General features: G+C 35.6%; 2 protein-coding genes across 2 annotated transcripts; one reads left to right on the top strand and one right to left on the bottom strand.

Moving 5' to 3' along the window:
- Positions 1 to 96: 96 nt before the first annotated feature.
- LOC129259193 (dehydrogenase/reductase SDR family member 6-like) lies at positions 97 to 15872 on the bottom strand. Its single transcript, XM_064098057.1, has 8 exons — positions 15608 to 15872; positions 11195 to 11273; positions 9672 to 9768; positions 9336 to 9444; positions 8186 to 8246; positions 6375 to 6547; positions 5299 to 5391; positions 97 to 4480 (listed from the first exon to the last, which is right to left on the bottom strand). The coding sequence occupies exons 1-8, from the start codon at positions 15677 to 15679 to the stop codon at positions 4427 to 4429; spliced, it is 738 nt and encodes a 245-aa protein (XP_063954127.1). The 5' UTR covers positions 15680 to 15872; the 3' UTR covers positions 97 to 4426.
- LOC129259207 (pyridoxal kinase-like) lies at positions 15505 to 26737 on the top strand. The gene is made up of 7 exons (XM_064098056.1): positions 15505 to 16107; positions 17734 to 17893; positions 18488 to 18692; positions 20304 to 20452; positions 20970 to 21091; positions 21811 to 21877; positions 22465 to 26737. The coding sequence occupies exons 1-7, from the start codon at positions 16018 to 16020 to the stop codon at positions 22581 to 22583; spliced, it is 912 nt and encodes a 303-aa protein (XP_063954126.1). The 5' UTR covers positions 15505 to 16017; the 3' UTR covers positions 22584 to 26737.
- Positions 26738 to 27199: the final 462 nt, after the last annotated feature.

Raw genomic sequence — 27199 nt, 5'->3', positions numbered from 1 at the left:
CTGCAATACAATGTTATGCTACCTTAATACGAGATGAAAGAACTACACAAGTAACTTTATTGTTAAGTTTCATGACCAAGAAAGCTGTAAAAGTGATTCACTATGTAACGCTGACTCTGGTGAAAATTATACCCAGCAAGCCAATATTTTATTATTTGGATACTTTACTAAACATCTTCATAAAGGAATGTAATCACATTAAAGGGGAATCCAGCCTTGGCCATTAAATGTTGTGTTGGGAAGGAGAAAATAAATTAAACAGAATAGTGAAAGTTTGAAAGAAATCGGACAAGCAATAAGAAAGTTATAGCTGCTTTAAAATTGAGATCACTAATACTATGTAGATTTCAAATTGGCAACTGGATAAGTAAATTATGACAAGGGGCAAGGACAACTTTCCCATAGGCCATGTACTTTATTATCAGGGATTAGTGGTTTTCTCCTAAGTACCCATTCACCTGGGGCAGTAATCTAAATATAACCCAGGTAGTATATTGTTTTATGTCCTCATTGAAAGAAAAATATTAATTTGAAATAAAACTTTTGGGAAAAATCACATTTTCGCCATAATATGAATTGGAGTACATGGAAGAGTAGTCCTTGCCTTACATCACTATGACATCCCATATGCGGCCAATTTGAAGTCTCCATGGGTACAGTGATTACCAATATTTACAACTTTTAAAAATTCATAACTTTCTTGTTGTTTGTCCAATATTGTTCAAACTTTCACCTATCAACTTGTCTGATTTTTCTTTTCTTTATAAAAACAATTTTTTATTTGGGTTGGATTCCCCTTTAATAGCAATGGCTTGTTTAGCCAGGTCTAATATGCCGTAACTATTCATTGTGACATCACAAATTGTTCTGTTGCTTTGTAACATTCCTATCGTAAAGGCACCTTGTTAAAAGTCACAGCCGCGTCTTTCCCACAGTGGTTCCTCAAGCTGCTTCTTACTACCTAGCATCACATTCCATCACAGAAAAATAATAGAATGTAGAAAAACCAGTATGAAAAGACAGATAGTTCCCTTATAGCGGGTTTCATGTTCAATGACACAGCACAGACTATTGACAAGTTGCCTTATGTGAGGCTGACTTTTCTTTCGCTTTGATCAGGGTTGGGCTCAATTACAAGGTAATTGATCAATTACGTAATCAATTACATTTTTTTGAGTAATTATAATTTAATTGAAGTTTTGAACAGGAAAGTAATTGTAATTGAAAAAAAATGAAATTGACTTCAAGTACTGTCAATTACTTTGATTACATTCAATTACTTTACAAAAATATTAATTAATGATTTAATTTCATGACCTTTTTCACGTCAACTGCTTCAGCCTCAAAGAGAGTAACAGGCAGAATCCATGCTTTTTAACCTTAACCTTCATCTTTTCAGTTCCTCTGTAACTTAAAATGATGTTGAAATAGGTGGTAATATGTACAGAATAAAAATTGGTTTCAATTATGAATTTTCTAGAAAGTAATTGAAATTGTAATTGTAATTGACGAAAGTAATTGGTAATTGTAATTTAAAAAAATGTAATTTAATTGAAGAGTTATTGCAATTCTCGCTACCCCAAATAGGAACAAAAATCTCATAATGCGCGAGACGAGATAATTTTCACTTCGTCGGGTCGTCATCACCACTTCCGGTTCAGAGTTATGCTCGCGCGAGGTTCGCGATACTGAGTTTTCCACCACGCTGAAATCGATGCCAATCAGCGTAATATGTACAGATTATAATACGTTTTATCTAATTTGGTCAGTTTTGATTCCATTTGAATTATAAATAGAAATAAAAAATATATTTCACGTGAAAATGTGAAAGAGAGGGTTGTGATCACGAACTTTCCGAGCGAAAGCGACGTTGCATGACGGCACTGTTGATCTGAATGGCAAAACAGTGCATTGGACTTCCGATCAGGAAGTTGTAATACCGAAAAGCTATCCCATAATGCAATGCGCGTTACAGGGATTTTCCCGGATCTCGGCGAAATCGCTATTTGGGGTAGCGAGAATTGAACATTTCTTCAATTTTGTAATTGTAATTGAAGAAAGTAATTGAGCCCAACCCTGGCATTGATAACCCTGATTAAAGTCCACTCTAAACAAGAATTCAGATCTATATATATATAATTTAAAAAAAAGAATTCAGATCTACACCTCTCTGGAATGCTCAATTTCATCTTCCTTATTCAATATTCATGGGAAAGATAACAAAATAAATCATTAACATCATTTGTTCACATCCCAATGCAACCTTTTTAGGACAATTTTCACTACCAGAGTAAGATCATCTGTACTTGGTGAATGAACTGAAGGATGGCATTCCATAAATATGTGGTATATTAAATGCTAATCAGGGGTAAGCTTTACACGAGGATAGAGATACATTGGGCAGATAGCTGTCCAGGTTTCACAAGTAGTAAATACACCCAGAGTAAAATTACACCCACATAATAGCATTTTTATCTACTCATTAGGACTAGTTTAATAGACCAGTTCGTAGTTACTCATGGACAATTTTGTTCAAATGACCTTTCATTTCTTTGATTAAGATAGGCAGATTTCAAAGCAAGATATTACGAAAGCTTGCCTTGCATAGCAGGATGAAAAAAATTGAATAGACCAGGTGACTAGAATAGCACACCAATGAACACTTTATCAAGGTATTTGTTGCTACTTTGAATGCATATCATAGCATGTTGCACGATGTACTTGGCAAACTGTGAAATGCCAGTCGTTCGTGGACGCATTGTTGTTTTTTGTGGATGTAAATGAAAACCACAATTCAAAAGAATATATGAATAATCAAGACATAAAATTGGTGCTTATCTCATTAGATTTTAAACCACCATGTCACTTTAGTACAAATGACCTTCCTCTGATCATGCGTAGAATCTTTTGATCATGCGCAGAACGGAACTACGAACTGGCTTATAGGGTTCCATGACATTTGCTCCGATGGAAAATCTGCACCTTATCTTAACATTATTCTGAACCAAAAAACTCTATTACAATCCTAACTCTAACCCTATGCCCTCTGTGATATTAAGACCAGAACAAATGGAGCAAATGTCATGCCACCATTCATAGAACCTGGGTCATGTTTCATAAAGCTGTTCTGAAGATACACACGACTCACAACTTGTTCTTTGGGGCTACATTAGATTTACAATCATATCTTTCGAGATTTAATTCTTAGATAAATGGTATTTATTAAAAAGAAACCCAATTTGCAGCCAAAGGCTGAATTACATGAATTAAATGACTTGTTGATAATAACAGGCATCTGACTCCAAGTTTCATATCATTTATCGTAATTTTCTAGAAGACTCACTCCTGTTCTGCGAAAGTACCATTTGTAGAGTACCAGTGAACAGCTTTATGAAACGGCTTGGTTGGCATGTAACTTTATTGTCAATAAGGAAGATATTGACATTGCTGTAAATTTCTCTGTTCAAAGCAAAAAGGACCATTGCTAAATCAGGCTTCAGAAATGGTTAGAGCAAGGTCTGATATGTTCATACAGGAAACATTTATCAACAATCATTTTATTTTTTGGGGGAGGTCACTTGACAGAACAATAAAATCACTTTCGCTGGTATTTTCAAAAGGCTTAAAATGAAAATAACAAAAACCATGTAACCATGAAATTTACAAACTAAAATTGTGGAGACTACTATTTATGGGAAACTCCAGCCCAGTATAAAATGAGAAGACTATCAGGTAATTATCCTGAAAAATGAAGGTGACTTGTGAAAGGTTATAATGAAATCAGAATCAGCACACACAAATGTTTGATGAGACCACTAAACATGGATCTTTCATATCACTAGTACTTGTTTAACAAGAACTTGATTTGATAATCAATAACAAGCAAAATTATGATTAGAAATTCTTAAATAGCGCAGTATAATACATACTGTTGCTGAATAGTTCCTGCGCTCTATAAATCTTATATTACTTTATTTTGCATTTCTAATTAAAAAAATATTACAATAAGCAGCATTTAAAGTACAAACCACAGATTCTATTCACTTTGGAGCACTGCATTTCACTATGTGCCAGTGTTTTGCTCATTACATGGAATATTTTACCACTTATTCATAAATTTCATCTCTAAATCACAGATTTCAGTTAAGAAATCACCTACCATGAGTAATTCCAATACAAATCATATCTGATTAGCATATATGTTGCATGAAAAGATGTCTTGTTCTAGGCAAGCTATTGTATCATCTTAATGAGAAAATCCAGACATTTCATACATATACACATTTGGAAAAATTACTCATTACACTGGATGGCTGTGAATACACTTATTCATGGGATTACAGTTGATTCCGAGAAGGTCTTGGTCCTCATAAAATCCTAGACCTCATCAAGTCTTGGTCTACCTCATCAAAGGTCCTCTCTAGGCTTAGATGCTCCAACCGCCATCAACTTTGATTTCTGCCCCAGTAATGAAGCTGGCCTGTAATGATGACATTTAGAATGAAGAATTAGTCCTTACCCTATATGATTATGATATTAAAGTATGCAGCCAATTTTAAATTCCTTAAAGTACAATGATTTTAATGTATTTCAAAATTCAAATCTTTCTAATCGATTTTATTTTTTGAACAAAAAATCTCATTCTGCTTCTCTGATTTTTGCCTATCTTACAAAAGTATACAGATTTTTTTTTTGGGGGGGGGGTTGGAGGGGGGTAGTGCCCTATTGCTCTTTATTGATAGAACAATTCAAATGCATTTATTCATTTAAAAAAATTAAAAATAATTCTTTTGCAGGTCATGCTCATGATTTTGGGTCTTGGGTATATTTGTTTGGACGTTCTATGAGGCAGAATTATAATTTTCATCATAATGGCCCGTATTCTCAAAGGAGGTTTCAATTGTAACACTACAAAACCATGGACTATGCAGATGTTTTAACATAATTACGCTTATTTCATCACGTACAAAAAGCTAAATCCAATTAAATGCGCGCTTTCGGCAAAGTGCGCTTAAAATGAAGCGCGTTAATGAAATAAATCTGCATAGTCCATGGTTTTGTACCATGGTACAAATGAAACCTGTTTTGAGAGCACGGGCCATTGATATCACTCACCATCAGATATTTCAATCCTCATATTTAATGTATCTGGGTCAAAGTGCCTTGAAACAGAATTTTGTAAATATATCCAGCTTTGGAAGAGGAGAGACGCCTTCTAGGGCACTCCACTTCTACTACTTTCTCATCTTTCAATGATCAGTTTGTAAATGTTGAGATGAAAGGATCAAGAATATTTACCTCGTCAGAAGCAAGAAAGACTACAGTGTTGGCGATCTCCTCGGGGGTGCCTAGTCTTCCAGCAGGCTGGCGGGAAAGGAATGATTTCATGGCCTATAAGAAACAATGGATGAAGAAAAGGGGAGTAAGAAAGGGGAGAGGAGAGGAGGAAGAGAGAGCAGGAGAGAGTGGGGAAGAGAGAAGAGGGAAGAAGAAGTAGACAAAGAGAAAGGAAGAGAGATAAAAAAAAAGGGTGTCAAGTACATATGGCGAAAGGGAGGAGAGAAAGATAGAGAAGGAAGAGAAAAAAGAAATGGGTAGGCATTGAGTACAAGATGGGTTATTTCATAAGTGGTTTACTTGTATAGTATTAGAAGGAAAGCTGAAAATATTGACCTCTATACTTTATTAGTTTAAAAAAAAGTTGTCCTTTCGAGCAAAATTGCCCCAAATTTTAAGTCTTGGCTTAGACAGATTAAAGATGTTAAACTTCAACATTTTAAGACACATTGTTGTGGCTCTGTACTTCATTACAGCCCCTGTAATTCCATAATACATTTTTCGATAATTGGCTTACAAAAAAATTTGTATGAGCTCACAATTCCAGACAATTTTATTGGAATTTTTTTTACTATACAGTAACTACATAATTTTCAGTCAACAAAGTACTAGTAGTTCATTCTGAAAATATCAACCTATATCTTAATAATAATACAGTATGAGATTTGTATAGCGCACTTTCCATCATGATTAGATGCTCAAGATGCTTCAGAGCAGAACAACCACAAAAACTATTTACATATAATACATGTCTGAACAATAAGTCAATGTCTATCAAAAGGCACTCTTATACAGGTACTTGTATGTTTTCAGGTTGCCCTTGAAGGTGGTCACTGAAGTCTGGGTTTTCAAACTCTGTGGGAGATAATTCCACAGGCTAGGCCCTGCATGAGCAAAGGCCTGTTCCCCGCATGATTTCTTAGCAACTGGAATTTGTAAAAGATTAGATGATGAGGATCGTAAATTTCTTGAGGGTTGGTAGTTATGTATCAAAGACTTATTGTAACAAATCAATTTAAGAAGTTCTTGCTAATTACCTGTTCTTTGTCTCCTGTGGCTTCCATCCTCTGATGAAGTGAAGGTGTGTCTACTGTCCCAGGACAGAGGGCATTACAACGGATTGCCTTGGAGACAAAGTCTGCTGCTACACCCTTAGTGAATCCTGTTACTGCTGCCTTGGTTGCTCCATATAAACATCTATTAGGGGCACCTGAGAGGTAGAAACAATGGACGGTTAATCATCAGATATAATACAATCAGATCTGGGTCCCACCTTACTAAGAGTTACAACTGATCCAATCAACTCCAATCAAGTGGAAGTGCCGTGGTGCAGCCGTTTTTACTCTCGCCTTGTAATCAGAGGCTCATGTGTTCGAATCCCACTATGGCCTAGCGTCCTTTGGCAAGGCGTCAATCCATAATTTGCCACTCTCCACCCAGGTGTTACATGGGTACCCGGTAGGATGCGAAAGACTATGTAGTATGCCTAGCAATTGAGTCTTGGAACTCTTGTTGGAATGCTCCCCAGGGAGTGGAGAAGGTGCATACATTGTAGGTGGGCATGCAAGGATCCGATGACCGGGGTAATTATATATCTGTAAAGCACTTAGAGAAGTTGTTCTGATGTGTTAAGCGCTATATAAATGCGGAATATTATTATTAACTTCAACTATATAGAAATCCATCACTGTCATAATTTTTTCTCACAGCAAATTTGCACAATGTCCTGTGAAAATAAAGAAGATCACACTGAATTTTCAAGAAAACTATGAATGTATGAATAAACAACATATCTAGAAAACATGTGGAACTAACATGCTTTTTAATAGATGATGTTGCTAGCTTTCCAAAGTTGTGGTTGATTAGATCAATCATAACTCTTTATAAGATAGGGCCCAGATATTTATTGCTGGAATCCTGCTGAGAGCTGTAGCTATAACTTAAAGGAGAATGAAACTCTTGGAGCAAGTTAGCTTTTGTGAAAGCAGAAAAATCAAAGAATAAGATCAACAAAAGTTTGAGTAAAATAGGACTAGCAATAGAAGAGTTATGAGCATTTGAATGTTGAGATCACTAATGCTATGGAGATCCTCCCATTGGCAATGCGACCAAGATCTATGATGTCACAGATGAACAACTCTTCCTTTTGGACACTGAAAATATACCCCAAAACATCTCTTTTTGCTCATTCTAATCATTTGACAAACGATTCATCAATGATATAATGTTGTGAAACCTCTGTACTTGTCCTCTCATAAAGAGAACACCTCACCTTGTGATAGACTCTATAAAAGTGAGAATATAAGTGAAATAAGTACTAAAGTAATGAGGTAGTTGTACGTGTGTGACATCACAGATCTTGGTCGCATTGCCAATGGGAGGAACTACATGGCAATAGTGATCTCAATATTCAAATGCTCATAACTTTCTTATTATTCATTCAATCTTCCTCAAACCTTCAACAATATGTTTCTTTGATTTTTCTCTTTGATATGGATTCAGCTGGTTTCAAGGGTTTCATTCTCCTTTAAGGTCCCTCAGGGAGTTTCAAAAGCATATTAACATGTTTGTTAGCATTGACTTCTTTGAGTTTATGGAACTCAAAATGATAGTCTGAAGCACCAAGACTGTAATTTATATTTTCTTGGTTATTTTTGTAAGTAATCAACACTTATTTCCAGTTGATGATGTGGAAGAGTTTCATCGTAGTGATGGATTATTAAAATTGAAAAAAACTTATTACCATTTCTTTCCATTGTACATGCAATTGTATTTGATAAGGAAATATCGGCACGGTAATCACATCGATTGCTAACCCTTATAATCAAATTAAATTGAGATTAGATACCTTTTATACTTGATGCAATAGAAGACATGTTGATTATACTGCCACCATTGTGTTCTAACATCTGGAGATAAAACACAATCAGAATATAAAAGAAGCTAAAGTAATAATTATGCACATGGGCAAAGATTCATTTACACTGGTATTATAGGAACCAAAATACATACCAATGGACACTAATCAACAAATTCATTACAACAATAGTAATTTTCACTTAAGTAATCAGATTTTATATGGCAATTTAGAGCTACTAATTCAGAAACGTTTCATATCTCATAAATTTTAATCAGTATTTTCAACAATCATCCCATAGAAACTGAGATTATTCACTGAATTTTATCCCAATAGCATTTTGAAATTAAAAATGATTTAAAATAATAAAAGTCCTGCATCCTGGGTAAAGAACAAGGAGCCCTATGAGCACTTCATGTCTTGAGGTGGCGCCGTTTAAAGTGACTGGTATATTGACTTTAAATCAATCCATATTGTTTCAGCATTGGATAACTCTAAACCTGCCCATAAAGAACTCACTCCTTGTCTTTTTGAAGTGGTCATTGTAGAAAATGTTTTCATCTAATTATAGACAAAATTTGAGTATTCAAAGAAAATTTGAAATAACTAATAAATTAACTTTGTGTACTTTATGCAAGGGCTTAGGCTGGTTTGAGCATGGGAAGGTGAAACTAAAATATGGGGAGGTGGAAGTAAAGTTTGGAAAATCAGCCGTTGAAAGCAGAAGGGGTAGAAATTTTGTTTTGCTTGCCAGTGTCGGAACTCCTCTGCCTCAGCAGGAGGGTGCACGTCCACCCCCAACCTACGCCCTTGCTTTATTTGTTCTTCTTCCGCAAAACAGATTTCATGAGGAAAAATAGACATTCATATTGAAAGAGATATCTAAGTCAAAATCAGTTTTAAAATGAAATTGGCAGCTCTTTACTGAAATATTGCATCTATTACACAATTTGACCGATGTTATATCCATATCTATATTTTTCAAAGAATGAATATTATTGTGAAATGTTATGATGGTTTTACAATTTAAAGGAGCAAACAGATTAATCTCGAGTTAATGAAAACTGGGTACCTCTGGAAATTCAAGAATAAATAATGCAACAACAAAGATATATATGAAGAGATATAATTTGATTTTTACCTTTGGTATTACAGCTTTGGTAAGGAAAAACATGGCTTTGACATTCAAATTGAAAGAAAAGTCAAAATCTTTTTCCTCTGTATCCAGCACAGTGCCATTGAAGACAAAGCTAAGAATGAAGGAGAGAAAATATTTTTAGGATCAAACGACGAGAAATAAAATGATTGTTTTTTCCTATTGTCTTCAGGGATAAAATGCAATTCTTCTCATGGGTATTTCGATTTCAAATCATCTTCAGGGTCCAATTGTATAGTAGAAAAAAACAACTTGTGTCATAATCTAGCTTGAAAAATCAAAGATACACTTTTCATCGAATCTATTAATCAAGTCATATACCCTGCACAGTTGAAGAGAATGTCAATTTTAGGAATTCCTGCCAAAAACTTTGCAACTTCTTCCCTGTTTGTGACATCTAATTTGCTCAAGATGAGACCTGCAGAGGAGAGAGCGAAAGACAGAGGAGATAGAAGGGAGGGAGAGACACAGAGAGGGATGGTGAGGGGAAAATTATTTCATGAAACATTCTGATTTCATCAAAGCATAATACTGAATGTCAATATGAAAGTTCCTCATGAAATGAATTCAGAATATACTTTGCCAAGTACTTCATGAGGGGATGTAACTTTGGACCGACTTTTTGAATAAAAAGTTAATCTGAACAACACACGTACAAAATATTAATAGAGTGGCCTGCTAATGTGGCTTGACCTTTTTAATTTCCTGGACTGGTCAAAACTACTTCCTTTAGGTCAGGGTTGGAAGGAAAAACAAAGCCAATTGGTTTTATCTTTGAACTACTTTTTTTTCAATCTCTTAAAATCATGTCTCATTGAGATTACCATCAAATTCATGTACAGTGCAGTAGGACATCTTGTTGGTGGTCATAGTACAAGGGCAGGGACCTACATAGGAAATTAATGAGGTTGTTTGACATGACCTACAAAATAGCTATTTCTCTATCTCAATTTCAGGCCATTTCTTCTGTTTCGTCTAGGGATGGGGTGATATTGACAAAAAATATCCATAAGAGAGAATGCCAAGTAGCACACTGCCTGGTGGTAGTCTTTGAAGCATCATGCACCAATATTTCAGGTTTTTATATAATTTCATTAATTGTAGCATTTGGATAATAATGAAGGATAATAGTGACATCTTATGAAATGATACCAGTTTGAGATCTGGGGTATAATCATTTTGAGTATTTGCATCAATATTAACAATCTTCAATTATCTAGTTTTATGTCCAAATAGTTCACTGTCAATTGGTGCATGGTTACAATGAGTCTTTGGAAACATTTTGAACATTCATATTAAATGAAATTATATTCAAATATTGTTTAAATTTAAGATCAGTATTTGCATAATATTTTAAGTTTCACTTATAATTTTATGTCAATTGTTTGCTTTATGTTAAGAAGCCAGAGCTGGTTGAATTACTGTTTGGCCTACACCCACTTTCAACATTTATGACTTCCCTACTAAATGTTATGATAATTTTACATTTACTGTGTAAATAATTCTATTTCTGAGGTCGTAATTATCTGTCTACAAGTCCTCTTATTGTAATTAAATAATCTTCATTCTTAGAAATTGAATCAATCATTCATTCAACAGATTTTCTTGGCATATTGACGCATCTATTTTCATTTTGATTTTTTTTAAATCTACTTGTTTATTTTTTAATCTTTTATTATGTTTTATTTCTATTTTTTATTTTGTTATTAATTAATCAATGTATGCCTATTTATTTGTTTATTTTGCTTGCTTACTTACTTACTACGGTATCTTATTCATTTACTTACTTACTTAGGACTAGTTTTTAATTTTTTGGTGGGGAGGAGTTGTCAGCTAATATTCACCTTTTGTATCTTTCAGTTCATTCAGTTTCTCAAGATTAATATCAGTTGCATGAACAGTGGCTCCTTCTCTAGCAAAAGCCTGTCAAGTCAAAACAGAATGAAAAAAAATGTAATCCAGTGAAAAGTACCTTCACCAAAGAAACCAAATGATTTATCAGATTGATGACATCAAACCTTAGCAATGATCGTAGAGACTCTTTTCTATGATTGATATCATTGACTTCAATACACAATCAATCATGAAAATGAAGGGTACGATTAATCGCTAACCTTTGTGTTACGGGACCTAGGTCATTTATCTCTTATATTGTGATTACTTCATATAATTGATAATTGCTGGTTCTGTTTTTTGTTTCCTGGGATGCACTGTAAGAACAATTTTTGAATTAGAATTATACCACTTCCTTTAGGGCACGTTTCTACATAGCAATACAAAAGGGATTAAAAGGAAACAAAAGGGAAATGCATGACCACCTTTGATGCATGAATTGGATTCATTTATTTATAGCCTTAAAAAAACCCTGTTAAATTAGATGATTTTGTGATTTAACATAAATTTATTGTGATTCACTGGTGCCGAATCAAAATACCCTTTTATTATTTTTTGTTTATATTAGAAAATCACTTCTCAAGCACAAATTGGACTGAAATTTTCAGGATTTTATCAGTAGATGTACTGGTCCGAAATTTGGAACTGTCACAGAAAACAATCCTTCGAAACAGAGACAAATCATGTCTTCATAAATTGAGATTGTCCTTGTTTATGAGGACAATTTTTTATGCTTCTCCTGCAGGACATAAATGCCCATGTATTGAGAATGCTGAAAATAGATTCAGTGAACTCAATCCTCCCCACATGTAGTTCATTGTCTATTTTTTCTGACTTGCCGTCTTCAAATAACTACTTAAACCTGATATGTTTTTATTGCCTAGTGCAATTGACAGGCGAATGAACTTTCCTAGATTTCTTGTGTAGAGAAATCTTTGAAATGTTGTTGTTGTTCGTTGTGGGTCATTTCGACACCAAAATGATCTCCTTGGTATATACTCTCAGTGTGTCTGTCACAAGGTTGATGAGCTGCTAGGTACTAATCTTTGGAAACTGACAGTCCTTGCAGCCTGGGACGATCCTTGTTTTCTGACCAGCACCTCTAGGCTCTACTGACCCTTTCTGACTTGTTTAGGCGCTTTTTAAAAAGAAAAATAAATAATATCCAGAATGGGTGCTGCCATGCTGCTAATCATTAGGATGTGGGAGGGGGTTCAATGTCCAGAAGATACTTTTAAAAGCACATAAAAACACAAATTTTCACTCTGGATTTTCTCGAAATTCATGTTTTAGTAAATAGCAAAGATAGTTATATTTGTGCTTTCTAATATTATCTGATATGACTATCAATGATGAAGTATTGATGACAAAAATGTCTGAAATTGCCGTTTTGTTTGGATAAGCAACCTGCCCAGACACAACAACTGGGTATACACCAAGTGACCAACAACAAAAAAAGACAGAATTAAAAAATTACTAACTAAATTTCATTAACAAAGAGGTCTAGATGAACACTAGACTGATAAATTTGCATTTTTGCACCCTCCTCGATTACTCCTAAATTTAGCATTTTGACAGGGGGAAAAGGAAGAAAAAATAAAGATAAATTTATATCAAATACAATCAGCTTACTGCCTTTCTGAAAAATAAGCTGGAAAATCACAAATTTTGATGTCAAACAGATCAGGATCAGCCAGGTTCTTCTTCGATCGCTCGCGATCGCCGTCAGCTAAAGATGAGCGTACGGACACACACATTGCTCAGCTGTAGCTGCGCTGACGGCAATAGAGCAATCAAAGAGGAACCTGGCGCTGGATGATCCTGATCCGTTTATCATCAAAATTAGCTATTTTCAGGCATATTTTTTAGAAATAGACCTATTTATCGGTGTAGATGAACACATGACAAGATTCATTCAGCAACACTAATTCACATTATCATCCTTTTCAGAGATTACAGTCTTTGCTTTGTAATAATGTCTGTTATGACTTTCAATCGATTGATGAAGTAAGTATTATTGATGGCAAAGTTTCTGAAATTGCCGTTTTGTCAGGATAAGCAACCTACCCAGACACAACAGCTGGGTATATTCAACAAAGACAGAATTAGATTAAATTTTACTAACAAATAGACCTAAGATGAACACATGACAAGATTCATTCAGCGACACTAATCCTTAATTTCAGAGATTAGGCCTACAGTCTACAGTGAATTTAAATGAAGGCAAAAAAAGTCCCCCTCCCATGGCCTGGGTGGTATTCTGAGGTCATCTTATCTTTAAAATGTTTTATCTCTAAAATGAAATTGGTATTCTGATATGACATTTTATCTCTCAGATAAAATTTAAAATTAAATTTTATCTTGCATATTTATAGATATGCAAGAGATATATCTAAATAGATGATACACGACAGAGCAATGCCTGCGTAGACTTACCAATCGCGTATTTCAGAGGCGGATCCAGCCTTCACCAATAGGGGGGGACCCGGAATTATTTTTTTCAGCCACATTTTCCCTGATCGAAGTTGATTTTTGTTTGTTTCTTTGAAGGGGTAGTCCCAATTAATAGTCACCTCTAAGCTTTATTCTTAAAAATCAATGTAAATTTATAATAATCTCATAAGCCTTATTTAGATAGTGCGAGCGCGAAGCGCGAGCTTTTTTTTTTTATTTCATGCATTTTGTCCTAAAAATTAAACATTCTGGGAATAGAATTAATATTGAGATATACATGACTCACCAATCAAAATATGAGCGTGCAGCGCTAGCTTATACATATTGACAATCTGACCTGAATAGGGATATTTTGAGAACTTTAAAGAATAGGTCCCTGACAAATCAAATTTTACAAGCGCACAGCGTGAGCAGAACATTTTAGTATTCAGACCATTAAAGGTCAAGTCCACCCCAGAAAATTGTTGATTTGAATTGATAGAGAAAAATCAAACAAACATAACGCTGCCATTTCATCTAAATCGGATGTAAAATAAGAAAGTTATGACAATTTCAAGTTTCGCTTATTTTTCACAAAACAGTTCAATGCACAACTCAGCGATATGCAAATGAGAGAGTTGATGATGTCCATCACTCACTATTTCTTTTGTTTTTTATTGTTTAAATAATGCAATATTTCAATTTTTACAGATTTGACAATAAGGACCAACCATAAACTGCTAAAATACCGGTAATGGTAATTCCACATGTTCAGGGAGAAATAAAACTTTGTTTCACTTGATGAGGAGAAAATTAGAATATTTCATATTACATATAATAAAATACAAAAGAAATAGTGAGTGGGTGACGTCATCAGTCTGCCAATTTGCATACCGACCAGGATGTGCATACAACTGTTTTGTGAAATTAAGCGAAACTTTAAAATGTCATAACTTTCTTACTTTACATCCAATTTTGATGAAATTTTCTGTGTTTTGCTTGTTGGATTTTTCTCTTTTTTTTACTCAAATCAACTTTTTGTTGGGGTGGACTTGTCCTTTAAAACAGAAATTTTTACAGAGCACTTTTTAAAAATCAACTTGTAAATCAAACAAAATAATGAAATTTCGATTTACGAGCTGAAATATGTTTTGTATATTGACTTCAGAAATTGATATTTTAAGCTACATATTGAGCCAGATATGTAAATCACCTAAAAGGCAATGCGAGCACTCAGATTCAATATAAAAAAGCAAACAAAACTTAGAAATTACTCAAAGTCTCATGATATATCATGTATATCTGTATATGAAGAAAAAATCATTATAAAAAAATCATTCTTCTTTATTTAATATGAAAAAATCAATATTCTTACAATAATTTATATCAAGAATATCTTTACCCGTACGCAATCATGATGTAATTTGTCCCGCACGAAAATAATTGTTTTTCGTGGAGGGGTATGTGTCAAGTGCGATGTAAAGAAAATGGTTGCGGGTTGGTAAATAAATTATTTTATGATTTATCATATTCATAATTTTCATATTTGGAATAGCAAGTGCTAATTTTTCTTGATTGTATAAACCTCTACTCTAGTTGTCATTTTTAAAGCACTGAAATATAGGTGTCCGGCAATACACTGCCAGCGCAATTCGCAAGCAAGCCCGAAGCTGAGCCAGGCAGACAGCTCAGCCTGAGCTCAGCCTCAGGCCCTCAGCCCGCTCAGGCTCAGCAGCTTCTACTAGTACTAGCAGAGCAGAGCAGAGGGGGCGGAGCCCGGCCGCGCCGCGTCTGCAGCGCTAGCGCAGCACTCGCTCACTTGTACTATAGTCGGAGCTCGGCCAGGCCCCGGGCGCGGGCGCGGGCAATCAATGACTCTCTCACTCTGCTGCTAGCTGCGAGGCGAGGCGGGACACTGGCCGTGATATTACCTGGGCAGTGGCTTTTCCAATGCCTTGAGCAGCTGCCGTCACTACTGCAACCTTTCCAGCTAAACGAGACATTCTCTGACCTCTTAAACCAGACTAAGTTACAATATTCGAGACCCTCCTCCACTTTTTTGGGGGCAAGCAGAAACTTCTTAGTCTTACGTCCACGTGACTTGTCACGTGATCGCGATCGCTAGAACTTCATTATTACACAAGGAAAGTGCATTGTGACTGCACTGCATGCACTCCTTTGCATCTGCTTTCAGTCCCATAAACTATCATCAATTTCTCGTGTTGCAACGGGCTACAAGTACAACGCTGCGTTACATTGGTTGAGCTATCTATTTTGATTGAATCATTGCCGTGTGGCCTTGCTGTTGTTGTTTAAGATAAAGTTAAGAAGATATTAAAACATGGCTCTACCTGACCACAGAGTGATTTCGATTCAAAGTCATGTTGTCTCGGGATATGTTGGAAACAAGTCGGCTGTTTTTCCTATGCAGGTACGTAAGTTTTAATAAAATAAATGAACAAAAATAGACATGTTTAGAGTAGACCCCCGGAGGGGGCCACTTACATTAACATTGACGAGTGGATACCATGCGCGACCAAAAAAACATGTAAAAAGGATGTATTTTTCAAGATAGGGCATGTTACGTACGTAACGTGATATTAATAAGGGTGTCAAAAACACAAAAATATTGAAAAAAGGTATCTATTTCGCTCGGAAAAATATACTGTTTAGGGTCAAATATGCTGGGATGATAAAACAAAATCAAAATGTTTTATAAAGGATGTCCTTTTTGCTCCAACACTACGTGTTTAGAGTCCGATTTGCGCGAGGTGTGGAAGGTGGGGCCGTAGTAAACCAAAAAAGGGACCAAAATAATGGTGTGTAAAGACTAAACTGAAAGGTAAAACCGACGACCGACGGACCCGTGACATAACAATAAAATATCGCTGTACTTGTTTAGGGGTTCTTTTCAGGGAATACTTGCAAGAGTATCGTTTTGTTTCCAATACTTGTTAAAGGAGAATGAAACCCTTGAAACCAGCTGAATCCATATCAAAGAGAAAAATCAAAGAAACATATTGTTGAAAGTTTGAGGAAGATTGAATGAATAATAAGAAAGTTATGAGCATTCGAATATTGAGATCACTAGTGCCATGTAGATCCTCCCAACGGCAATGCGACCAAGATCTGTGATATCACACACGTACAACTCCCTCATTACTTTAGTACTTATTTCACTTATATTCTCACTTTTATAGAGTCTATCACAAGGTGAGGTGTTCTCTTTATGAGATGACAAGTACAGAGGTTTCACAACATTATATCATTGATGAATCGTTTGTCATATGATTAGAATGAGCAAAAAGAGATGTTTTGGGGTATATTTTCAGTGTCCAAATGGGAGAGTTGTACGTGTGTGACATCACAGATCTTGGTCGCATTGCCAATGGGAGGATCTCCATAGCATTAGTGATCTCGACATTCAAATGCTCATAACTCTTTTATTACTAGTCCTATTTTACTCAAAGTTTTGTTGATCTTATTCTTTGATTTTTCTGCTTTCACAAAAGCTAACTTGCTCCAAGAGTTTCATTCTCCTTTAAGGGGCATAGCATATATACTAATCTCGCAATAGTGAGAGTGGTTAAGGGGTGCATTTTCAGAATATTGAAAATACATCGCTGCACTGTACTTGTTTAGGGGCTCAATTCTGGGAATACTTGCCAATAGTATTTGTTTCCAATACTTGTTAAGGGTAGGGTTTCACACGCCAATACTTGTTAAGGGGTGCATTTTCAGAATATGGAAAATACGTGTTTAGTGTGCTTTTCAAGACCCCGTGGTTGCGCATGGTATCCACTCGTCAATGTAAGTGGCCCGAAATGTCACAAGCTATGATCCCAGATTTTACATTAGGCATTATTAGATATTACCAATTAGAGTGGCTATGGATTCAGTCATTCTAGTAGGTTTAGTAATAGTTGGAACAAATGAATAAACAAGTAGCAAATCAAGGAAGTCTTGACAGAATGAATGAATGATTTAGCATCCCCTCTTCCTGTCTCTTGCCTTTCCCGTCAAGATTTCCCTTTGTATGTCTGTACATCTCTTCTAGGTTTTAGGATATGAAGTTGATGCGGTCAATTCCGTCCAGCTATGCAGCCACACTGGCTACAAACATTTCCAAGGTCAAGTCCTGAACGATTCTGATTTAAAGACTCTCTTTGAAGGCCTGAAACTGAATGACATTCATCGATACTCACATCTCCTTACAGGTATGGTTGCATGGTGAAGGGGGGTTTGTGTTTAGAGACTTGCTTGGGGTACTGCAAGATACTTTATCAACTGAATGTCAATTTAGTTACAGCTCTGCAAGTAATTGCAAAGTTTCATCCTGGATCTTGTCTTGCTTGAATGCTCATTATGTTGCGGAGAATAGTCTATCATTTGACATTTTTATGAATATATTAAAAACTTGTTAAGTTGGTTTTGACAGAAGCAGGTTTGTCCTGGATGTGGAATGGCTGTATAGATTCATATCTAGCCAAAGGAATCCTTTGCACAAAAGTCAAGTCATACTATTTACATTTTAAATAATGTGAGCATTTAATACCTTCATATTAAAGTACTATAAAATACAAATCAGGGTTGCTCAAATGACCAGTGACACAAATTAATTTGCTGTTACTATGTTGATACATTTTTCAGCAAGATATAATCTATAAATGAGTACGCTAGGACTGATGATTTTTATTAACAATGACATTACCATTCTCATTAAAAATTGTTCGATGGTAAAATATAGATCGGCTGTCATTTCAATTTGTAACCATAAGCCTGCCATTTCCTTATTTTGAATATATCATCAGGCTACGTGGGATCAGAGTCCTTCCTGTACGAGGTCATAAGAACAGTTAAAGAGTTAAAAGAAGCTAACTCTTCCATCACCTATGTGTGTGATCCGGTGCTAGGTGACGCTGGTCAGTTCTATGTGCCCAAGGAACTGATGCCGATCTACAGGGATCAACTCTTGCCTCTAGCTGATATCATTACTCCAAACCAGTTTGAAGCAGAGTAAGTGAGGTCTCATAGCAGTTTTCATTGTGTGTGATTGGGTATGTGTCATATATGTTTGTCTTGCTCATCTGGATGTTGTTAATCCAGATTCATGTAATATTTGCCCAGCTTCTCTTTTTAATACTAGCAGTTATTTATTATTCCTCTCTTTTCTTTTGATTGCAGGGTTTCGGTGAGTATGATTGCCATTACATTTAAAGTAGGTTTTGTGTTGCCTATCTGGCTGTCATTCATCTCAATTTCTGTATTATTTGGCCACCTCAAGGGCCCTGGGTACAATTTTTTCTGGGGGTGCTGATGTAAATTTGAAAAGCAAAAAAATGAAGGCCATTTTGTCCAGAGAAATTCAACATGCAAAGGAAAAAAAAGGTTTTACTACAAAAAGTATGTCATTTTGATAACATTTTCAATTTGTCCACACCTAGAATTCCAGGTGTGCTGCCTATGGAGAATAATACATGCAGCACCCTTAGGTAAATCTTGGGGGTGCTGAAGCACCCCCGCTTCCCAGGGCCATGCCTCAAGTAGTGCCTGAAGAAGTAAATGTTCAGTAGTATTACTGTTTTAATGAGGCATCTTATAAAGCACTCATATCCACTCTGCAGAGTTTTATTATGACCCTGGCTGTAGCGTAGGAATGAATATTCCTGCCAAGGTACCCAGTTTCTCCTGGACGGAGTGCAGTACAATGTGAAAATATCCTCATGGAGGAAATAACGCCATGGCTGGGGTTTGAACCAATGACCTGATTGGAAGACTTTCTTGGATCACTTGCAATGAATATCTGCCACAATGCCTCCACATTCAAAATATAAACAATTACTGCTGAAACTGCTTGGCCAGCAATGTGGATGCACTTTCCAGAGCTGCCAAGTAGTACAATTTTTCCGTATTTAGTACGTTTTTGCAACCAAAATACGGCCGTACGTTTTTTCTTTAAAAAATACGTTTTTTGTATAAAAAAATAAATAAATAAAAAAATATAAAACTTTTTTTTTTTTTTTTTTTTACAAAATCGAAATTTATTGAGAAAAATCATCTCTATATGTCTCTCTTTCATAAAATGTACACAAATATGGTTATTAGATCAATGTAATTTCAGTTAACTTGTTTTTTTTTTCAATCATTTTGTAAAAACCAGGGTGAGATATACACAAGTTTCAATGTTTTTTTTTTTTTTCATCTGCAAGAGCAGTGCACATTTTAGCTTGCATGCAGCTTGAGTGCCGTGATGGGCGAGTGTGCCAAGCATTTTATTATGAAATACACTTTTTTTGGGGAAAATACAAAATATTTATCTCACACGGTAAAAATACTGATTTTTTTTGGTCAAAATACTGATTTTGGGGATAAGAATACTGAAAATGCAAAATACAACTTGGCAGCTCTGACTTTCATACATGATTATCTCTTTGCAGATCGTATGATTTTCATAATATTTGAGTCAATTTGTTATAATTTTTTGACTATTCAGATGCTTTACAGCAAACACCTGTTTTTAGGTGCATTACATGTATGATCAGCCTATAGATCACAATCACATTTATATGTTATCCTCCATTATTCAAACTCACAAACAGAACTTGTTTTTTACTCGTTATTTCTCAGGTTGTTATCGGGTGTAACCATCACTAATCAAGAGTCTGCTCTGAAAGCTCTAGGTATCCTTCATGATAAGGGTGTTGCGACAGTTGTACTGAGCAGCTATGAAGCTGGCAATGAAGAAACGTTAGTCACCCTTGCTTCAACACGAAAAGGTGAGTGCTAAATTTGCTAATGCTCCTTTAGTTGAATTTGGAAATTGCAATGAACATTGGCCTTTTTTTTAATGAGTGTAGTCCTTAAAAAGAATTGTAAACTAGAAGGAGTGGAAAGCTGAGTAGTAGGCAGGCTTGGGTAGGTGAGAGAAGGCTGGCTTAAGTCACCGAATTAGAGTGGGAGTAGGATCAAGAGAGTATACTCGACGTTTCGGGCAGGTTGACTGTCCGTCTAAAGTCTGAAGTCCCTCAAGGACTTTACACATGGTGTACCGGAAACCTCTTCAGCGATAGCTCATACCACCATGCAAACCTTCAAACATCAATTGGACTTTTTTCTATTCAGAATAGTTTTGACGGGAAAATGCTTCTGGAAATGGTAATGACCTTCTTTTTTTTGCTTCTCAGGAAATGTTCACCCCTCCTGACAAGTCGTTCCAGGCACGATGTTGTCTGGGTTGATAACTCTTTTATTTTTTTGTTTCCATGCGACTTTTTTTTTTTACCATTTGGATAGGAAATGACAAGAGAGTGTGTCGTCTGGAGTTCCCCCGTATGAACTGTATATTCACCGGGACTGGTGACCTATTATCAGCTCTCTTACTTGTATGGACAGATAAACATCCAGATAATTTATTGGTAAGAAATGGTTTCAGTCTTTTACACATTGTCTTGCTGGATGACAGAGGCCTCATGACTCAAATGATAATAATAATATATAGCATTTATGAGGCTGATTATCTAGTTGCCTATTCAATGGCGTGCTAGACATGTATATTACCCAGGTTTTAGCTCCAGGCGCTTGGTGCATTTAAGGAATTAATCCTGCTGGGTACCCATTCACCTCACCTGGGCGGAGTGCAGCACAATGTGGGTAAATTTCTTGCCGATGGAAAACATGCCATGGCTGGGATTCGAACCCACATCCCTCTGATTGAAAGGCGAGAATCTTAACCACTAGACCACGATGCCCCCACAAATAAAGTGAAATGTTCAAGAAAGTGAGAGAAAACACTTCTGTCTATGACATGTTGGTAGGGTGCAGTTGCTTCATATTTTGACATAATGAGCCAGAGCTCAATCAAAACATCGGTTCTTAATTTTTCAGTTATGAAAAAATGAAATTTTACCAAATTTGAGGTATAGTGTTCAAGGTCTCCTTTAATATACCTGTCATGTCACAATACACAATTCATCTGTTGCAGTTGTTGGAGATATACATAGGACATTAAAAACAATCTTGTATAGCAGTTGAAGTTTAACAAAAGAACTCCTTACCTGGATGTTTAAGTTTTGTACTTTGTGACTCATCTTAGATGTACTTCTTGTGCTTGTTTCATTATTATGTTACACTATAGCTTGCCTGTGAGAAAGCTCTGTCTACAATGCAAGCAGTCTTGAAGAGAACATTGGAAAGTGCACAAGGTAAGAGCATCATATTCAAATTATGTAGATGGATAAATCAGGGATGTATCCAAGATGGATCATGGGAGGGGATGGGGTATATGAATAGTTTCTGCCAAGTCAGAAAAACAATCATGTCCCCCACCCCCTCAAGAAAAAGAAGAAATTAAAAATTGACAAGCCCAAAAATGTCAAAAGTCATTGCCATAGAAGCAATTGCTGATTTTGTTTCTCCCTGTATGGTATGTCCCCTCTTTGATTTTACTATATTGTATGGTAGCTGGATGAGCAAGCAGGCAACCTTACTTAGCTACAGAAATATTCTAATGAAAGAACAGCATGAACTTATTGATGTATTTCTGCATCTTACTACCAAATTTGGTTTGCTGACTTCTTCCTATACATTTTAATGGTCAATATTCAAATTGAAATTCACTTGATTCTGCTATCTATGAATTTGCATAAATAGATCTATGACCCCCCCCCCCCCTCCTTTGAAGCTTATCCAGTAATCAATTACAAGTATGAAGTTAATTGTAATACAACTTCTTAATCAGTGGTCAAGCTGTTGTATTAAAATGAATATTGATGATTTTTTTTGTTCACAGCTCTGGCAGGACCAGGCAACATGCCATCACCAGCCCAGCGGGAACTACGTCTCATCAATTGCAAGAATGTTATAGAAAATCCTCCAACTCTCGTCCAAGGAAAGTACCTAGATCTTTGATGACAATTTTTATCCATTTATTCAGTAAGGAAGATGATTTTAATGATTTAAAAGTGAAATATTTTTATATGGATGTGTAATAATGCCCCTCAAAATTTTGAGTGGTTCAATGTTAGTGAAGAATTTGAAGTCTCTTGTTACTCTATGGTAATATGTGCATGGGTATTATATGTGGCAGTCTTCTTGAAAATGTTAGGATTCAAGAGATCCAAGATGTTTATCGTCTGCTTACATACACACAAAGTCATTCTCCTCTGGCAATGAATTAAAGTGACGGAAGTTAAAATAAAACACTTTCTTCATAATAAAATGTGCCTATTTTAAAGTGGGACATACGTATTGCATATTGCACTGTGCTGGGATCAAAAGACCCTGTACACAAATATTTAAAGCTCTTTCTGCCACTGAGAATATATTGAAAGATGAAATAAATATTTTTATATTTAAAAAAATATGGTATATTGTGGCAAGTATGGTTTACTAGAGGTATTATGGTTTTAGGCTGTCCGTCCATCTCGTTTCTGTTCTCATAATGATTAAAGAACCGTTTGAAGGATCAACTTCAACTAATGGAGTGATAGGGCCTATGCGCTATACAAAAGCACCATACTATTATGTATGAAATTATAATTCTTCATTTGAACTATTTGTAATATACTTTGAAATATGAAATGGAATCGTTCTTGTACAGGCTTTTATCAAAGATGTATTCATTGAGTGAGACTTTACATTATGATTTTTTTATAATGTTTTGAGGGAATTACATGTATGTAATTCATCACATGCCATAGGAAATCAAGCTTTGACTATTTTTGTTCGGTGGGACCAATAGATTACTTTTTGCACATTTAACAGGTAATTATAATATGTGTTATTCACATCCATTAGGTATTGGCTGAATTCACATTAAGGCAATTCCATGAAATATGTACATCTGGGCTCTGTCTTACAAAGAGTTACGATTAATCCGATCAACCACAACTGTGGACGGCCAGCAACATCAACATATATTATGCATGTTTGTTCAAAATATTTTCTAGCTATAATGTATATTCATGCATTCATTATTTTCTTGAAAATTCACTGCGTTTCACTTTGCATATAAAGGACATTGTGCAAATTTTCGTAGAAAAAATTATGACACTGATGGATTTCCATAGAGTTACGATTGATCGGATCAATCGTAACTCTAGACGGGGTCCTGGGCTCCATCTTACAAAGAGTTGCGATTGATCCGATCAACCACAACTATGGATGGCCAGCATCGTCAACATCTAAAATGCATGTTTGATCAAAATATTTTCTCGATTTGATTTATATTCATACATTCATTGTTTTTTTTTTTTCATTCAGTGTGCTCCTCTTTGTTTATAAAGGACATTCAGGACATTTTTTGTAGAAAAAATTATGACATTGATGATTTCCATACGGTTGAGGTTGATCGAATCAATCGTAACTCTGCGTAAGACGGGGCCCTGGCCTTTTACCTGTGGTCTTCTTGAAATGATTATATCATAGCTCTTTAGTTCGATGAAAAGTTCTAATGCCTTCAAATTATGATAGCTTGATCAATTTATGAAGTGAAGCAACAGTGGAGAGATTGGGGGATGGAAGGACAAATGGTCAATTATTTTATGGCATTGCCTACTAAGTCAATTTCCATTAGATCAATCCCCATCCTTTCACTTATAAAGGGTGTTGGTACACTAAAGCAGGGTCCTGTTGCTTTAAAAGTTTTATTATTGTAACTTTGACATCCAATGGAAACTTCATTGAAAGCCTTGATTTTGATTGGCTGTTGATCAGCGTTACCATGGTATTTACCATTGGATGGCAAAGTTACCATAATAGTAACTTTTCTGCAATGGGGCCCTGGTCTACTAATATCCTGGTCTAAATTTTCTTCAGGTGTTGGCATGATTGATGCATACAATGATTGGAGAATATTTCAGTGCACTTGATGGTTAATTTCCTTATGGTACTTTAAATACTACTAATAGTAGGTATTCATATAGCACCTTCTATCATGAAATAATCTATTCCTTGGCACTCTCTAGTCATTACTCTAGCTTTAGCTCGAGCTGCCTTCAAGAATTCAGTGCATTCTGGGAACTAATCCTGCCAGATTACTTCTACTTTCTATTTCGTCTCATCCCACCAGATCTAATCCTAGTGAGGTTTATATACATGTACTAACTTTTTGGTCTAATTGCAGTTTTGCCCATTCATCACTCTGTTGAATTTCCAGCTGCACCCAATTCCTTAGACCAAAAGCTTCAGTCTCTGTATTTTGGTTGTTCCACTGAACTGCGTTGGCTCCACTCACCAATACATATAGTAAAATGTCAGAAATTGTTAAATAAATCCCCAGAAACGACGGTTATTCCTGTCTACCCTTTCCTCTAATATCTCCTTGATCTAACACCACTTGCTATATGTATGTGGTTAGATGAACTGTTTATAAACCAAATTTTCATGAGAAAAAGTGAAAAATAATAAGTAGACCGAGTGTAAATGTGACCAACTTGGCATTAGACTAAATTAGGTGTAGAAGTGTTGTGGCTCAGTAGATAAGTCTCTGAACTTTAACCACAAAGTCTGGGGTTCAAATCCCACTGCAGCATGCACTCATGTCTTTTGGTGTTTATCTACATTTGCCTGGTGTAGTAAATGGGTACCCGGTAGGAAGGAATTCCTTCAATGCTCGAGTGCCCGATCAGGGTAGCCATGCCAAAGTCGGGGTAAAAATATGCAGCGCTTAGAAACATTGTATTAAGTACCATTTAAATGTTGCATATAAATATTACTATTAAATTACTATTGACGTAGGCGCGTCGTGGTCTAGTGGTCCTGACTCTCGCCTTTCAAACAGAGGGTCGTGGGTTCGAATCCTAGACATGGCATGTTTTCCTTCAGCGAGAAATTTATCCACACTGTGCTGCACTCGACCCAAGTGAGGTGAATGGGTACTTGGCAGAATTATTTCCTTGAATTCACTGAGCGCTGGTGATGGTAGCTCGAGCTAAAGCTGGGGTAATAATAGCAGCGCTTTGTATCCTCAGGCAAAAAGCACTTTATAAATCCAGCTATTGGATATATGGATAGAAACCTAAAAAAGGAGATTTAATCCCATCTCCCTCTGCAAATCAGAATCATTTTGAAAAATTGAGTTTGGATATTTCATGGAATTATTGACTGGGATTATGCACAAAATAAAGGAAATTTAATAATGAAAAGGTTTAATCTGATGTCCTGGTATGTACAGGGTTTTTCTCTTACAAGATATTTTTTCTTGGTTTTTATTTAATATTATGGTCTTCATGGTACTATGATAGTATTAACTACAACAGTTGAAAGGAAACCCTTTTCAGAGATAGTTATCAGAGTGACGACATATATATGTATTGATTACGGGTAAGCTCTTGGTACTGATAATAGTATGACTAAAATTGCTTATTTGTTTTGAGACCAAATACTTAGTGAATCATTCAGGCATAGTAGATCACAAACTGTTGAGGCCAGTCAGTATTACAGTTTCCGCAGACACTGACGTGTGAATCTGTCACTGTAATTTGTATTCACATTCATGTAGAGATTTACTGAAAGAATTCTTACAAAGACTGTAAAAATGAGTTGAAATTTTGTCATTTCTGTATTGTACAAGGTAATTGTACCCATAATGAAACTTGACCAATTTGGGGGTGCACTCTTTTTTTTGACATGGTAAATTCAAACTCTTCTCGTTCATCTATGCATGTACTTTTTCATCTCGTCATAGGTTTGAATACGAGTAAGGGAAACTTTATGATATAAATGATACATTAATCATTTTGCCTACACTTGAGAAAATAATTGAGAATGTTGGTTTCCTGTCTTAATTACCATATGTTTGTACTTTATTGCTTCAAATATGTGAGTTTTAGATCATTTTTTAATGGAATCAACAATTTATAGATCATTCTATTGGGGGAAAATGTATAATTTTTTCTATTAATATTATTGTAAAGATATTGATATGATAGGCAGTATGGGGTTATTGTGTATCTAGTTGGTGGAGTTTTAATATTTATAGTTGATTTGATAATTGTTTTGTGTTTCATAAACCAAATGTTTAAGGAGCACAATAAAATCAAATTCTGATGAAATAAAGTTGACCTGAAGTCTCATTTTTTTAAAGAACTTCTTTCACTTGGGCTTTAAAAGGTTAAAAATATGGTATCAATATTAGAATATTCAGGTTTTTAAAATGCCTGTTCCAAATGAAACATAGGTGTGCTATTCATAAAGGACATTATTCGTAACATTAACTATTTATAGTTGTTATCTTAACACAGAAAAGTGGTTGTGATTCATAATATAAGGGGTGATAATTATTGATCATTATCAAGGGCAGATGTCATTGGGGTCGCCACCCATCATCTAGTGAAATAGGTGCTAGTCATAAAATGGGGGTGCTAGCGGCGTAACAGGGGTCGGTGGCCAGGGGGGGCAAGAGCCAAAAGTTTCCCGGTCATACCATTGAACAGGCAATGGCGTCATAAGGCAAACATTTTGAGGGGGCGATATGGCGTATCGGCCAAATATATATATATAAGCGAGCAAATTTTTTTGACAAT

Source organism: Lytechinus pictus, chromosome 4 (assembly GCF_037042905.1).
Source record: "Lytechinus pictus isolate F3 Inbred chromosome 4, Lp3.0, whole genome shotgun sequence".
Lineage (NCBI taxonomy): Eukaryota > Metazoa > Echinodermata > Echinoidea > Temnopleuroida > Toxopneustidae > Lytechinus > Lytechinus pictus.
This window is presented reverse-complemented; position numbering and strand designations above follow the sequence as displayed.

What these genes read in the sequence shown, in the direction of transcription:
- LOC129259193 (XM_064098057.1), bottom strand. Translation starts at nt 15,679, where the DNA reads ATGTCTCGTTTAGCTGGAAAGGTTGCAGTAGTGACGGCAGCTGCTCAA. An exon ending in TGAACTGAAAGATACAAAAG is followed by an intron (nt 9,769 to 11,194) that starts GTGAATATTAGC and finishes TCTCCTCTGCAG; the next exon opens with GTCTCATCTTGAGCAAATTA. An exon ending in TATTGCATCAAGTATAAAAG is followed by an intron (nt 6,548 to 8,185) that starts GTATCTAATCTC and finishes TCTACCTCTCAG; the next exon opens with GTGCCCCTAATAGATGTTTA.
- LOC129259207 (XM_064098056.1), top strand. Translation starts at nt 16,018, where the DNA reads ATGGCTCTACCTGACCACAGAGTGATTTCGATTCAAAGTCATGTTGTC. An exon ending in CCTTGCTTCAACACGAAAAG is followed by an intron (nt 20,453 to 20,969) that starts GTGAGTGCTAAA and finishes CCATTTGGATAG; the next exon opens with GAAATGACAAGAGAGTGTGT. An exon ending in AACATTGGAAAGTGCACAAG is followed by an intron (nt 21,878 to 22,464) that starts GTAAGAGCATCA and finishes TTTTGTTCACAG; the next exon opens with CTCTGGCAGGACCAGGCAAC.